The sequence below is a fragment of the Ictidomys tridecemlineatus genome, chromosome 3, assembly GCF_052094955.1.
Source record: "Ictidomys tridecemlineatus isolate mIctTri1 chromosome 3, mIctTri1.hap1, whole genome shotgun sequence".
Taxonomy (NCBI): Eukaryota; Metazoa; Chordata; class Mammalia; order Rodentia; family Sciuridae; genus Ictidomys; species Ictidomys tridecemlineatus.
In genome coordinates, this window is record NC_135479.1 from 115,733,790 (window position 1) to 115,750,945 (window position 17,156).

Here is a 17,156-nt window from a genome sequence, read left to right on the forward strand (position 1 = left end):
GTGGAGTAGACACAGTGAGGATGAAAGAATGGTAAAAATTGCTTCAGGGACTCACCACACCACTTATGTCACTGTGGAAAGAGAAGAGCAATCCCAGCTAACAGGGAAGAAACACCTCAGACCCCGGGAGGTCAGGAGAGAGAAGAATATTAACCTCTCTTGCATTAAGTGCCTCTGGAAGGGTCCACAGGGATAGGAAGAAGAGGGGAAGGTGTTTTTACATTCTTGAACCTGTTCAATTCTCTTCAATCCTGTTCAATTCTGAACCAAGTTGACTGTTTTTAGGTCACTTTAAGAATAAGAACGTAAAAAAAATTGTGCCTAAACCTGGAACTAAAATATAAAAATTAACATTCTTAGCCCAAAATCTGGTATATAATACAATTTTCTAGTAAGAAAACATTTTTGAATGTACATATACAAAATAATGCAAGCTGTTAATTAACTTTATTTTATTTAATGTAACTGATAAAGTTAACAGACAAATATATCTTAAGGTAACAAAATGTTATAACTGATGTTTACCATCTACATTTTAAAGGATATTTTAGTATAGCCAAAGACTTCACAAGTGGATTTTACCCATTTTTGAAATGTAAAATACACAATTATAATATTCATACTACATATTTTACAATTTTAAAGTTTTAGCGAAAACATTTGAGTCTCTGCAAGTAAAAGCAACAGTTCTTCTATATCTAAAACAAATAAAATATATTACTAATAAAGTGCCAACTGATTAGATAATGCATTTCAACTATTTTGTTTAGGGGTAGGAGGACAAAAGTACATACATAAATTGATTACAGAACTAGTCATTTTCATTATATTAGTATAGAACTAGCAATTTTCATTACGATTCATAATAAGCAAAAGAGTGCTTATAGTAGATATTAACCACAATAAAGAATTTTTCTCAAGAAAGATCACAACTAACTTGACAAGCTGCTCAGACATTGCTGAATACAGTTTAGTGTCCAGGATTTTTAAAAAAGTGCATTCTTAAACTAAGATAAAACTAATTCTACCAATAACAGGAAATAGTTTTAGGGACTTCAAATAAATCAGATAATCTCTTTTTTTATGGTAAAATAGGTTTCAAACTGTTGAAAAGAGAAGGATCTAGTGGTGAATGACAAGGTTTGGCAAAAGTATTTTCTCGCAGGTGAAAGCTTGGTATGCATTGCTTTAAGATGCATCTTTCACATAAAGAAAAAAAATGTTTATTAGATGTATACAGCACTTTTCAGGCACTTGACCTCACTTGGTAGTTAAGTTGGTGTTCAGATGTTTATTTAATAGAAAAAGATTAAATTATAAAGTGACTTTAAGCCATGTTCCCACAGAACATCTGTGTTCTGTAAACTAAATCCAAATGTTCCCTGCTAAAATCAAATAATGATGCCATATACCCAATTCAGAGGAAAAAATTTAATAGATCAAAGTTAATAGATTGAATTTTCTCAATTTTAGGATTTTTCACTATAAATTTTTCTTAAATTGCCTATTGTCTGAATGCTAGCAGGGAAAAATAAGCTTGAAACCTATGAAATATGTCTAGATAATATTGGAGAATTTGAAACTATCAGAACTATAAGTACAACCTACTTGTTTATGGAAATATGCTTATACTTTTGCTCTTATACTGCTTAAGAGCCATATTTTCTCACAGGAAATGTATTCCTAGTCAATATTATAGAATTCAGTATGTAAACATTTTAAGGTACCCAAAAGAGCATTATGAATTTTCAGTCTATTATCCTTAAATATGTTTGAGAACCACTACATAAATGTTTGGCTCTAAAACCATCTTTGGGGTCCATGCCAAAGAAATGCTATCAAATATTTCTAAGATTAGGGCTCTAAGATAAGACCACCCAATTCTGTTCTAAAATGGAAAATATGGCAAGATTTCAGTAAAACTGCTACTAATATTTCCATTTTTCTTAAATACCTAGCATGTAGTTTAAATATGTGGATATTAAGGATTTTTTATACGTATGTAGTACAGAGTTACAATTTGGGAATAGTTTGCAATATACTTTCAGGCAGTTAGCTTTAAATAATAAAACTTCAGCTCTAAGCACAAACAGCCCTGAGAATAATGCATTCAAATTACAGCTCAACTAGAAACAATCTAATTGAGAAACCTTAAAGTACAAAAACAAATTCTGGAAAAGTTGTAAATTAAAATTTAAAAGTTACCAACATTTGAGGCACTACCAGACTACAGTACTTTTAATAGTGGGAAAGACTTTGGAAAAAGAACAAACATACAAAGCTATGTGTGCACATGTACACACTCACATTGTGCTGTAATGAAAAATTGTGTCCCCAAGTTTTATAGCCTAAACATTTTATTGCAGCATCTCCTGTTAAAGATATCATGGTCTGGCTGCAGGAGTTTTGGTAATTAATATAAAGCATAGTACAGAAATTTGTACCATTAAGGGAAACTGAATCAAGAGCTTCATTAGCAACAATTTCTTCAAGTGACTGACAGCCCTTGGAGGGGAGCAAGAAAGAATATCACAATTATGTTATGGTGCAAATGCTGAGTCAAAGCAGCAATGATTTGAATCTGTCAGAGTATACAACTTTGTAGCAAATAAGGTGTAACAAAGTCTTCACAGTAGAAATAAAACATGTTGTCTTAGAAAGAAACCTGTTAATACTGTCTATAAACTGGTGAAATGTGTACAGACAAAAATGGTATATCATTGTTTTATCTATCAACATGACAATTTATATTCTACACATGGTAACTTGTGATATTTAACATTGTGCTACAAAAAAGTACAACAAATAGTAGGAATCAACTTTTAACATTTCTCTGATGTCAAAAAAGAATGAAGTCACTTCTGTTCTATGTTAAAAAATATATGTTCCCTGCTTCCTTTTAATACAATTTATAAAGCTTTACTAAATGAAATATTTTGTTCTAGAGAAACATCTATTGACTTATGTGAAAATAAACAGTCCCATATCTTTAAAATCTATATAATTATGTTAGAGTATTTACACTTCATATAGTATTTAAAATGCAATACTTATGCATAAATAACTTTTGCCATTCAAGGTATGGAGATAGAGATGCATTATTATCATTTGTACATACTTATATCACAATTGAAAACATATTTATATGAAATTTGACAAATTAGGAAGAACAAGGGCATGCTAATCCAGAACTAATACTAAATCAGAACTCTAGTATGGCTAAGAGGGACCAGATGAATGACCAGCAAGCAGCACAGATTAATAACTTTCTGGAATTCCTGTGGGTAATGTTAACCAGTAGCAAGTGAGATACACATTAGAGATTATAGAACTACAAAAACTAGAGCAGTATGGAGTAGATACTTAAATAGCATACTGGAAAGAATTTAGCCTAATTCCTAATTGTGCTTTGATGGGCAAAAGCTAATGTCATACTAAAATCAATTACTATAACACCTCAATATTTCTTGTGCTTTAGAATCCTCTTCCTTGTACTTCTCTTAAAAGTATCTTGCTTCTTGTCTAACTGGGTTTGCTGAGGCCAAGACAAGATTTTAAAGTGTGTACAAATTAAGCAACTAAAATTTGTAGATCTTATGTTCCTAACATTCTTTATAGTCACTGATTAGATCAGTTACATCATCATATATATTTTTCTTTAGATGATAGGAACAAAGCCCTTTGAGGTCAAGGCATGATGGGAGAGATCTCAGAACTTGTCTTAGAGAATCAAGGCATTACTGAGATAAATGATTCCACTCCAATATAATCATTACTATTGAGTTAAAGGTCTTCATAAACTCTATAATGATGTCTTATTTTGGAACAAGTAAATTTGGAATGAGTACATATACTCGTGTGTGTGATACGCGTGTGTGTGTGTGTGTGTGTGTGTGTGTGTGTGTGTGACAGAATGATCTAAAAAAAATGGAAGTGCAGTTATGTCACCTGAAACACTTCTTTAAAAAATAATTTGGCTTATATAATTCTTTCCTAGTTATATTTTACATCGGTATTCTGAATTAAGACAGAAAACAGAAAAAATACATATACTTAAAATAAGTTAAATAATAATTTTAAATAAAGTAACATTTCTTCCATGATTGACTTTCATTTCACTTTAGAAAAAATATGCATAAATTTAACAAATCAATTTAAAGTTAAGAATTCCAACTCAACTTAAGAATTCCCAGTTTTAGTCTAAGTAATATTTTAAGGTCAAAAAAATACTTTAAAGTGGTTGAAAAGGAGTAATTACTGATAAATGCCAACATTTATTCAACATGGTTGCAAAAAAAGCACTGCATAGTGTCCTGTAAAGCAGGTCAGTCCTTTCAGTGCCAGGGGGTTAAGGGGGACAAAAGTTAAAAGCAAAAATATAACTAAAAAGCTACTTTCTATTTTTTATGCTGATTACAAAGGTCTCAAGTCAAAACCTAGAGTTAACCAACCTCCTTTGCCACTGTCCTTTTTGTCTTCTTTACAGTCTAACATGCTCATTTTCATCCAACAGCTCAATGTCCCTCTGTCAATGACAAGCAAGTACTAAAACCACCATGTAAGGTGTAAGTCTACCAACAATGTGGCAAAGAATGGTATGACCGAGGTAATATATATCATTCCACACAACCACCAAGGTAACTGACGCTTTTTAATAACATGATTTTTGTTTAAAGATGTATTTGCCACACAGAGGCTAAAACTGACAATTTTAAACCATAATTTATGTATTCTATGACATTAGTTTGAAATTAATGCAAAGCAATTCAACTTAAATGTGGTATTTCAATACCACCAAATGCTACATTATCTTTTAAAACCCTGGTTTAACTTATCATTTTATTAAAATTAAGGAATGATTTGCTCAGACAAATCACATTTGCTGAAGCTTTATGTTTCTTGGATTCACATACTGAAAACCACAGGAATGTTATAGGAAAGACACAAAATTAAAAAAAAGAAAGAATTATATATCTTGATTTTTTTTTTTTTTTGGTTAAGTTACCAACTACCAGCAAAATGAACCAGCACAATTTCAAAACAGTTAAAAAAAACAAAAATGAGGTTGCTTATGAAGGCCATAGCTTTGGTGACAACTTAGAACCAAACTTTAGATCTGCAGTTGATCCAGACCTAAACGGTTTGCTCATGCCTTATGTCCCCATTTATTTGCAGGGCTTTATGGCTACAGCATATTCTTCACTCATTGCACACATGACAGATACCTAGAAGGAAAAAAAATGCAGGCAAAAGTTACCCAGAAGGCAATACATATACAAGATATATTTAATTTACCATATACTATGTATTTGCAGATATTTTGTGTATATGGACTTTGGAAAGAGGTAACGACCCCCCTCCCCAATCATCTACTTTCTTTATAGTTTCCTGAAGTAGAATTTCTCAGACTGTGGTTTTGCAAGAGACTCCAAGGAATAGGGAAAAAAAGAACTATAAATATTTAAACACTTCATAATTTAGGCCAAAGTTTTTATAAAATTGTTTAAAAAACACAATCTTCTCCTAGGTCTTTACCTGCACATCTTCACCTGCATTGTACTTTCCTTCTATTTCTTTGCCTAGTTCACCTTCTGGCAGTTTAAGATCCTCACGAACTTCACCAGTTTCTGTCAGCAGGGAAAGGTAACCATCCTGAATGCATATCAGCTATTAGAAGAAATTATAAAATTTATACTAATTAGATTATATCCACTCCTTTGTAATGTTACACAAACTGCAATCCACATTAATTTATATAAATACATGTTATACATTAATACATTGTTGGTGTTTAAAACTGCTAAAACACCAAAGTATAAAATACAGTAAATTCATTCCTTCCTTTACTCTTCCTGCCCAATCTCTGTATTATTCAGCAGTTTAGGCTGCTTTTACAGTGTATTCTGAAGCATTTACATTTAAGTATACAACACAAATATGGTTGCTTTTCAAAAAAAAAAAATGGAATCAGTATTTTTCAGCAAGCTGTTTTTCAGGCCTTAGATTTCTATTAGAAAATATAGAATTACCTTAATCTATCTAACCATTACACAAGTGCATGGATATGCTTGTTACTTAATTAACTGTTTTTCCATTACTGGGCAATCAAATTATTTTCAATGTTGCACTACTACAAATAAAATTCTATTATAATTAGACTACAACCAAAGTTAACAATTTTTTATCTCTAGTTCACTACTAATAACAGATTAAAAACAAACACTAGCTTATTGTCATTAATGAAGCAAATCCAGTTATTAACCTAATATTAAAAAAACACAGTTTTGCTATAATTGAATTTCTTTTATTACTGAAATGAGGAAACAGCCAGTCCCTACTCACTTATTCTAAAAGCATATGCACATCAGTGTGCCTAGAATCTAACGACTTCATAAAAGACCAATCATCCAGAAGACCAGCTGCTAATACATACCAAAGGAGTCAAAGATGTGGTCCTTGATTCCCTTTAACCACTGTGATATAACCCAGGCATACCACATGGACCAAGTTTCTAAGCTCTCCTCCATGTACACCATTTACCAAATCTGCAGTGACATTCCACAGAAACTCCACTTATCATGGGAGAGGTTGAGTTTGCAAATATATCTAAATTCTCAAAATCAAAAAAGCCATCCTACAGAGCAACAATAAAACATTTTCTTTTGAGACAGGGTCTCACAGACTTGTCCAGGCTGGCCTCAAACTCTTGATCCCCCTGCTCAGTCTCCCAGTAACTGGGATTATAGAAATGCATCACTGCACCCAGCTAACACTTTTAATTAACTTCTTAGTTACTCAAACATTTGTGAGGTAGTTGGAAAGGAGTGAAGAACAAAGAGGTTGAGGGAAGAAGGATAATGTTTAAACAATTAACCACATGCTTACAAGGCAGATCTTTCATTTCTGCTCTTTCAGCAATTTGCTAAAGTGGAGCTCAACTACTTCAAAGTTAAAGGTTGCTATTGCAACTAGTGACTGACACAGAGGAACCAAATAATACTCGTATTTTGGTAATTATAAACTGGCATTCTTTAAGAATTAGGAATTTGTAAAATAAACTGTGGGGTAAAATATAGAAAGCATTTCAAATGTAAAAGTGCAAAATATCTAGTAAAACAATGTATAAACATTAAACATCTTATTAAAATAAATTGTGATATGAAATAAAATTGCAAGTTTTCAAAAACAAAACTAAGCTGCAGAAAAACAAAATAATGAAAATAAATTATTTGATCATTTAAATTATTAAGAATTTAAAATATATATATATATACATATATATATATATATATATATATATATATATATATATATACATAAAAGTTGCAAAAAGAATGCAATAAAATCCCATTTCCTTACCCTAGATTCACCTATGGTTAACATTTATCCACATGTGCACTTTCTCTTTGTATATGTAAAACATAAAATTTTACTTAATCACTTGAGAATAATTTTCACAGATCCTGACTTTTCAGTACTAAATACATAAAGTTTATTTTTCAAAATCAGGAAATTTAATATTGATAACCTATTATCTTATATATAATCCATATTCAAATTTGCCAATTGTCCTGAAAAAACTTGAATTTGCAGAGAATTATCACCTTCAGAGTAGTCTTCTTTAAAAATGCAGGAAGAGGAAGTAAAGAAAAAGCTAAACTGAATCTGATCACATCTCTTCATCTTACTACCAAAGCTTCAGGAAATACTAAGGACAGAGGAACACATTAAACAAGAAAATGCAATTAGCAAAACCCAGACTGTGACAAAGTCTGCAGAACAAATGACCCAGTCTCTTCAACAAAAAACTGGAGAAAGAGAATTCAAGTACATGTATGAGAGGAGAAGCTATAGATTAAAATAGCATTAACAGATATATAAGCCAATCTCATTTTATGGACCTAATTTAGGTCCTGACTCAGATAAACTATAAAACAAAACAATAACCACCACTGATGGGATATATGATACTACTAAGTAATTAATAATTTTTAGGTGTGATGTTTTTTGCTTTATCATTTGTAGATAAATTACCTTCAAAATAATGAAAAGGAAGAAATTATAAGAATAAAAAATAGATGTAGGTGTTATGGTTTAAATGTGAGGTGTCTCCCAAAAGCTCATGTGTGAGACAATTCAAGAAGTTTCACAGAAGAAATGTTTGGGTTGAAAGAGTCTAAACCCAAAATCAATGATTTAATCCCGATAGGGACTGAGTGAGTGGTAACTGATGTGGTAGGGTGTGGCTGGAGGAAGTGGGAATTGGGACGTGGTTTGGGGTATATATTTTGTATCTGGAGAGTATAGACACTCTGCTTTCTGATCATGATGTGAGCTGCTTGCTGAACATCTGCATGATGTTCAGTCTCACCTCAAACCCCAAGGAATGGAACCAGCCTTCTATGGACTTAGACCTCTGAATCCTGAGCCTGCAAATAAACTTTTCCTCCTCTACAATTGTTCTGGTTGGGTCCTCTAGTCACAGCAGTGAAAAAGCTGACTAAAACAGTGGGGTATAGATGAAACAAGATTGTCAAGATGTATTGTAATTGTTGAAGCTGGATGATGCACTGTATACAGGATTTTGATATTTTGAAAATTTCCACAATAAAAAGATGGAAAAATGCCATGGCATATAAGAATTCTATAAAGGGCACTATATGTTTAGCACCACTAAATGCTGGGAGGCACAATAAGTTAAAGAAGCAAAGGATGAACTAAAAGGAAGGGTGTAGGGAGAATTAGTGATTATAGATCCTGTCCATGACATAGCCAGGATAAATAAGAACACTGAAAGGGAGGAATTAAAGGGAAACTTTTTCTGCCTGCATTTGTATTATTGGTATGCAGCAGAAGGCTGGAGAAGATATAGCATCATTACAAGTGCTTTGTTAGCTTTAATTTGTGAATTCTGCTTTTCAATCTATTTTAAAACAGACTTGTTTAGGTAAGACCTATTTCTTTCAACTTCTTCCTTCTTTTTCCTAGCACTTTCAAGCTCCTCCTCACAGTTAGTGGTTCCTGGTAGAGAATGAATTCTTGAACATTACCATTATATCACTTAAGCAAATGACACCACCGTCAACTGACCCAAGAAATGAAGCTGGATATGCATAGTAACACTCATCACTAAGAGGAAGTAGCATACATGAGATCAACAAACAAGCTGTATAAGTTGCTTGGATGCAGAAAGCACCTTCTTATCTCACACTGATACTTCTTCCCTTTCATCTCATCCCAATAGCTTGATGGGAAATTCCCTATAATCAGTTGACCATGAAACAAAAATAATTTAATAATTTCTAGGTGTTAATGCATAGTATAATGCACCATTTGGACGTGGCCCTGAGCAGTGGTGAGGGATAGAGCCACTAGATGTGGGAGAACAGAGAACTAGAGGTTGGATTTATACTGATTATGGGCCAGAGTTAAGAGCTGGGCTGCAAGGTCAAGAACACTGAAAGAACAAGATAGGAAAACTGCTGATAATAAGGACCTTTCTATAAAAAATAAGAGCAGATCCCATGAATGCTCACCAAAGGGCACCTGCTATAAAATAGGTTGTAAATAATTAGGTAGAAAAGAAGGTTCTGTGAATGATATTCAGTTTCTTTTTGGTGCCTTGTTTCAGTCCTTGTTCAATGGGCTCAATGACACAGGAGTTCTCCCACTAACTCCGATCTGACAATAGCCCCTACTGAGAACCTCACAGAAGAGACCAGCACAGGATCCCTGACACAATTTCCCAGAGGGAACAGCTATCTATCTGATAACACTGTATCCCTTCTTTCATGGAAGAGGCAGTGATTTGACTTACTGCAATAGACTCTTATGGGTTTGCCTTTCCTACATGTAGTGCTCCTGCTAAAATCCCATCTGGATTTACCACATGCCTCATTCTTGTCATAATATTTCACATGACATAAATTCCAACTAAAAAATCTCATTTTACAGGCAAAATGAGACAATGAGAAGATACCCAAAGAATTCACTGGTTCATGAACTCCATCATTCCAAAACTATGTGCTTTGACCTACTGAAGATTCATGTACATCATCAGCTGGGTAATACTTTGTGGGTCTAGGGCAGTTTTGTAGTAGGTTACAACATATATGGAGTTATTTTTCCCAAAAGTAGAATACACAAGTCTAAAAACCAAAGAGGGTAGTTCTTCTCACTATTACCCTTAATGATACTGTAGCAAATTATTTGCTTCTTGTCTTTTCAAACTGGATTCTACTGGCTTTGAGGTGTTCTATTCCCAAAGAAAGACTGGCTTCAATGAGGGAACACAAGGATTCCACAGAGCATGTTAAAATTATAAAAAGATTTTAAGTTCAGGGAAATTCATAGCATCATTATTGTCATTAGTGTTTTAAGTTGCAACAAAAAAATTCAACTCACATATTTCAACATTCAAAAGATAAATCATTTATTATTTGGACTTAATAGTCATCATTTTGGCAATTTACCAATAATCCAAAAGTCTATAATATATACTTTATGTGTTCTGTACTTGTTTTCTTTCTGGAAAATAATCTTTGAATGACATAAAACTTCTGTGAATATACATAAAGCATTTAATTTGGGTGGGATGCATAGCATCACAGAACTTTCTAAAAAACATTCAAGAGCCAGACATGGTGGCGCACACCTGTAATCCCAGCAGCTCAGGAGGCTGAGGTAGGAAGATTGCAAGTTCATAGTCAGCCTCTGCAATAGTGAAGCACTAATCAACTCAGTTAGACCCTGTCTCCAAATAAAATACAAAATAGGGCTGGGAATGTGGCTCAGCTCTTGAGTTCAATTCCCAGTACCCGCCTCCCCACCAAAAACCCAGGGGAGTCATGAAGTCTGAAAGAGCATTTCTAGATTTATCAATTTAGAGATTTCCAAAGGCATCTGAATGTATTTGTATTTTACACCATCACTGAGCTCCAAATGGCCATAACTACTTCTGGGAGAAGTAATGGAAGTTATCAATCTAATCCAAGCTGATTTTGGAATTGAGGAGATAATATTTCTTTCATTCTGAACTTACATAAAAAATATACAAAGTTAAAATTACAAATGTTTCTTTTCTTAAACATTTACTTTTTTAAAAAATGTATTTTTCAGTTATAGTTGGACACAATACCTTTATTTTATTTATTTATTGATTGATTGATTTATAATGTGGTGCTAAGGATCAAACCCAAGGCCCCACAAGTGCCAGGCGAGTACTCTACTGCTGAGTCACAACTCCAGCCCCTAAATATTTATTTTTAATTATTATAATGATCAGAGCTGGGATTGTGGCTCAGTGGTAGAGCGCTCGCCTTGCACGGGCAGGACCCAGGTTCGAACCTCAATACCATATAGAAATAAAGGCATTGTGTTGTGTCCATCTACACCTAAAAAATAAATATTTTTTAAAAATTCTTATAATGATCAGATATACATATTTCACTTTGGCTGGCTATCAAATTGACATTCAAAATACTGAATTCAGGAAATATAAAGGACTAAACATAGCCAAATGATAAAAAAAAAAGTAGGAATTTCTCTGTAGCACAATAAGTGACTTTCTCTGTAGCACAATAAATAAAACTGTAAGCACAGAACTTTTTTAAAAGGACAGAAATAAGTGTCCCATATTGGCTGGATAATGAGAAGATGTGGGCACTGAGTATTTACTATGCCATGCAATGTCCTATTAACTAATGAAGCCTTAAAATGATTCCATGAGAAGTTTATTATTCATACCCCATTTTATATGTAAAGAAATGGAGACAAGAGGTTAAGTAACTTGCCAGCCAAGGTCACACAGCCAAAAAGTGCCAAAGTAGGAATCTATACCCAAACTATCTAGCTTTTATCAACCTTTAATCCATTCTCCCACATAATTATATACTAATGGCTGGAATTAAGTTGGAATGAAACACTTGTCTTGGCTGCAAAATTAAGAAATCACCCCCCTAAAAAAATAAACCCTCAGTGATCAAATATTTTAGTACAGTACTTAAAAAAAATTAGAATGCAAAAGTGACATGATGAACAAAATATAAAAAAAAATTTTTAAATTTTTTTAGTTGCAGATGGACACAATATCTTTATTTCTTTTTTATGTGCTGCTGAGGCTCAAACCCAGTGCCTCACATGTTCGAGGCACGTGCTCCACCACTGAGCCACAGCCACAGCCCCCAAATATCAAAATTTTAAGTGAAAAAGTTACTGATTTTTCCCCCTTTGCCCTTTGCCCCTTTGACTTGTCTTTATTTAAACTTTTACACCCAAGGCCTCACTTCAGTTCATCTGCTGAACCCCAGTCAGGGCCTCATTATACATCAAAATAAAATCCAGATTGAAATTTTCCTCTGTTAAATTGTGAACTCCAATCAATGACTGGATAACTTGATCAAAATAGTAATTATGTGAACTACTGATACTATCTTTCTGACACATGCAACAGGTATGAGGTTTTGATGCTGAATGAATATTATTGAATATAATGCATACTGAATATTCAAAGTATTCACACTTAGGGCAAAAGAAAATTATACGATAAGCCTTATTCTTCTTATTCTGCTGTTACCTCTCTCCACTGACACAATAAATACACACACTTGATGATTTTTTATTGAGCAATTATGTACCACATTTAAATTCAGTGTTCCAACAGTAATGACATTATTAAGTAGAGTTTTTATATAGGAAAGGGGAGCCAAACAGAACTGCTTCTTTGTTCTCATCTACTCATGGGGTACGTTTAATCATTTAATCCTCACATCATTCTTGTTTTGTAGACTGGGAGACTAATGTTCAGAGGGGTTGCATAACTTGTCCAAAATCCATATAATTAGAAAGAGGCCAAACTAGATCCAAACCCAGATCTATTTGACTCAAAATCCACCCCCCGAAAAACAAAACAAAAAAACAAGCCTAACTTTCTGTTAACATTAAGACAATTCAAGTTTTTACAATGACTCCAAAGCAACCTAGAAAGTAAAGTAAAAATATATAACTGTTACTACACTAAAACTACATAAAACTATGTTTGCATATTGATGGAATAAAAGAAAATCATTGGGTAAATACAGATGATAGCAATATTCTTTTAAAATTTATATATACAATGAAAGGTATAGAAAGGATTCAGTCTATGGGAGTTCATAATCTGCTTGAATTCAAATGTATGAAATATGATATGTCAAGAGCTTTGTAATGTTTTGAACAACTAATAATAAAAAAAAAGAAAAAAAAATAACTATAAAAAAAGAAAGGATTCAGTCTAAGTTTAATAATACAAATGCCACTCTTATATTTCTCACTATATAAAATTAACAGAAAAGAGTTTGATATGGTGAAGTTCTGATATGATATGCTTGATATAGAAATTGAATACTTCCAAGTAGAGCATTATTTATGATTAATCTGAGCTTCCACATTCTATGATATTAATTATTTGGTTACCATCAATATGTTGAACAACAAAATGTTATTATTAAACACAACCTATCTAAAAGTATAATTGGAATTAAAATCTATTAATTTGAGAAAAGGTCATAGCATCACCAATGTATATAAATAAACCAATTACACAGCTTTTATATTTTCTTTACCATATCCAGTGAGCATGTACTACACTCAGGAGGGAGTTATCTAAATTTGATATATTTTACAATAGAGAACAAGTAATTTTACCAAATACTGGACTTAGTCAAAATATGCAGTCACTTGGTCTGAGATGTGCTCAACTTTTTAAAAATACAGGAATGCTAGGGGGGGGGGGAACCTCACTATCTGTTTCTCCAATTCATAAGACAGGTGGTGCCTAAAAATTGATTAAGAAAACCTTCAAAATTACTGTTTGGTTTTGTCAGATTACTACTGCTAGAAGAAAATATTTTTACTTTTAAAAATCAACATTCTAAAGGAAATTAGTACTTACTTGATAATCATTTCTCTTAATATTTGGAACATCCATGTTATGAGTAGAAGGGCAAATATCTTCATATTTTTTGCCTGTGAAAATATCAATTCCAACAAGGTGTACCTAATAGAGGAGAACAGGAAACCTGCTTAATCTCTGCCAAGTATATCACTCAGTACATACCCAAGAGCACACAATACCAATGCTGATTATGACAGATTCTTTCTCCTCCTTCCAAGGTCATCTAATTTTACTTTCTTAAAAAAATGTAGTGGCCATAGAATTGAAATGCAGTGAACAATCAAACGGAATCATAAAATGTCAAGACTCAATATAATTTATAATCCCATAGTTCAATTATAAGAATATATAAGACTGAAAATAGGTTTCTTAGAACTGTTAGTAAAGGTTTTCTCAACTGTAAACTGAATAGATCTTCGAGGTCACCAGGATTCAGGAAAGTTTCAGTTCCCAGTTAATGAAACATTATAAGGGCCCAGGAAGGGAATACTATCTTTAAGCATTCAAAGCAATAGCTGATCAACTGAGGAAAGGAAAAAAATGTCTTTACTACAAAATTTTAAGTATAGATACTCATTATCTGTAATGGAATATAAATGATCAAAATCTCAATGCAGAAGCCAAAGAATGACTTGGAAGGGCACTTACCTTGGCATGACCGTGCTTTCCAGTTTTGGAAGTTGACATCTCCACTATTTTGCATGGTCGTCCTTTGAGCACCACAAAGCCGTTTTTGCGCAGGGCCGAGCACTGCATAGGATAAGTGCTGGAAGCCCCAGCATCTCCGGTAGTGAAATCAATTTCGTCGGCCATGGTGGGCTGGGGAAATGCTAGTTTTTCCGAGGAACCTACGCAAAAAAGTTGGAGTGCATTTTTTAACAACCGGCATGCAGGCAGGGAAATGTTTCATTTCGGGTAGGTTAGATGTCAAGCATTTTGGGTCCGTTATTTCAGCATTTATAAGATACCCACTCAAATCTAATGGGCACTTTCTGATTTCGGCCTCTACAAACTTTTCCAGCCATTGGTGAGGACGTGGGGAAGGCAGCTTCAGAAGAACTTAAGGGGGGTGGGACATACTGGTCTCCCGCGCTCACCCGCGCTGTGCTGGGGGAAGTAGGTCCCGTTCCCCAGTTACACCCACCCCCACCCCCCAGCATAAACAGCCCCGCGACCGTCCTGCGCGGCGCTGCTTGGCCCTCTGTCACCGCTCAGATCCCACACCGGGGACCGGGCCCAGGCCGCACGTCCCCGCTAATGATGAGGGAATAAAAGGAGCTGGCCGGCAGCACCTGGACCTCGGGCAACGGGCGCAAACTCCGCCCTCTACCCGCAGCGCCGCCGCCCCGACTGTTCAGGCGCCCCCTATTCTGCTGGCATCCCTGGCCGGGCTCGGCCGGGCTCCGCAAGGGCCTGAGCTCCGGCGGGACGCGCGCTCTTCTCCCTTCTCCCATCCATCTTTCCCCCTTCCCGAGTAAGGACTCATCTCTGGCCATATACCCCAACCCTGCTTGCTCCAGTTCCAGCTCCACCAGATCTTCCCCAGGTCTTCACCTTTCAGCGGGCACAGAACGCCTATCGTCTGCGTACCCGCGCCGGTTCCCTGCAGCTGCGGCGGCGGCGGTGGCGGCCGCAGCAGTTCCAAGAGACGGGGCGGGGCCGCCACACTTTCCACACCCCGGCCTCCCCGCCCTTTCCCGCCCCCACCTCAGTCCCACTTCCGGGATAGGCCCCGGCGCGTCATAGGCACCGCCCCTCAGGGATACCATTGGCTACCAGGTTCCCGAGGCCCCTCCCAGTCACGTGAAGAGCGCCCTGGCAACCCCACGTGCTGCGGATTAGTGCACTTCCGGCGTGGAAAGCGCTTTGGGGAGTGTGGTTGCTGACTGTAACTCGCTGGCGAGGCTGGTTGATCCCTCCAACTTTAGATCGGGTTTCAGTCGACATTAACGGGAACCTAGCCATGAGCCGGGTTGCCCCTGCTTTCAGGTGCGTGGCTTTTGTCACGTGATGGTCTTCAGAACTCGCGAGGCACGTGAATTCTCTGAGTGTCCCTCGTGGCTGTGGAGGGAACTTTGGGTTCGAGCTTCTGGTTGAGTTTTCTGGCCTCCTTGGAGTTGGAACCCATGCTTGCTCCTCCAAGAGAAGCCCAAGTGCAGTAATTTATTATTGTGCTCCTTGTTGTGGGTTCCGCGTGGAACACCAGCCATCCCTTGGTGAGATTTTGTTGGCCACTGCTATTGGGTACCCCGCCAGAGTCAGCAGTCATCCAGCGGGTGGGAACTCAGAAAGCACCTGCGAGGTACAGCAGCATTGAAATGTCCTAATACCCGTGACTGTTAATGGAGTTGAGGAAGGCAGCGGCCTTCTTTCCTTCTGGCGTTAACATTCCCTAGAGTTTGGGTTTTATTCATATTACCGTCGAACCATTGGATTGTTTTCAAAATCAACATGGAGCCGGTAAACTTGAATAGGATTGAAGAAAGTTTCTTAAGAGATATGTTCTTCTTTTCACAGTTCCATTTTACAACCCAACACCTCTCTTCCAACCTTACTTTCCACTTTACATCCCATTTCATGTGCTCCTGTGATTTGGTATTACTGTCTCATGAGTAATCCCATTTCTCCAATTTCTGTATGTTTCAAGGCTGCTCATATATTTTATATGTGATGTCTGATTTAACCATTACAATAAGCAAGTAACTACCCACAAACAACTCAGCTTCTTGTTAATATGAAAAGAACGAGATATGAACCAGAGTTCGTGAGTCCACTTTGCTTTATCTTACACCATCTAATTTTCTCTGTTGTAATTAGAATGACTAGTAATATTTAAAGAGTATTTATAGAGGCAAATGGCATATTAAAGTTTCATTTGAATTTTTGAACTTGACTCCTACTTTTTTTTTTCCTTCCCTTTTTGACATTGAAAAAAAGTTATTGAGTACCTGCTATGTGTCAAATGATGTTACAGAATCCCAGGGATGCCAAGATGAATTTGACTATTTTCTACCCTTGAAGGGACCCTTAGTGTAGCCATGCAGACAGACTTGCATACAGGTAATTATGAGATAATGTGGCAGGTGGTTTAATAGACATGTAAAGTGGAATGGTTGACTCCTACTTTTTAACCTCAGGTTTAAGTTACTGTTTCTATAAGGTAAGTTTGACTTTTCTATAAGTTTTGAAAACAAAAGCAGTTATATAATCAGCATTATAATCA

At 35.5% G+C, this 17,156-nt stretch overlaps 1 protein-coding gene across 3 annotated transcripts; it reads right to left on the reverse strand.

Moving 5' to 3' along the window:
- Window positions 1-428: 428 nt before the first annotated feature.
- Window positions 429-15,635, reverse strand: Eif5a2 (eukaryotic translation initiation factor 5A2). 3 transcript variants are annotated; one of them, XM_005332478.5, is made up of 5 exons: window positions 15,488-15,635; window positions 14,582-14,781; window positions 13,931-14,035; window positions 5,536-5,667; window positions 429-5,225 (listed from the first exon to the last, which is right to left on the reverse strand). In XM_005332478.5, exons 2-5 carry the CDS (start codon window positions 14,744-14,746, stop codon window positions 5,166-5,168), a joined length of 462 nt encoding a protein of 153 aa, XP_005332535.1. In that variant the 5' UTR covers window positions 14,747-14,781; window positions 15,488-15,635; the 3' UTR covers window positions 429-5,165. The 3 variants fall into 3 exon arrangements, with proteins under 3 accessions (XP_005332535.1, XP_021586831.1, XP_040126016.1); XM_021731156.3 differs by having other exon boundaries at window positions 15,434-15,619; XM_040270082.2 differs by lacking the exon at window positions 15,488-15,635 and adding an exon at window positions 14,906-15,088.
- Between the last annotated feature and the right edge of the window lie 1,521 nt (window positions 15,636-17,156).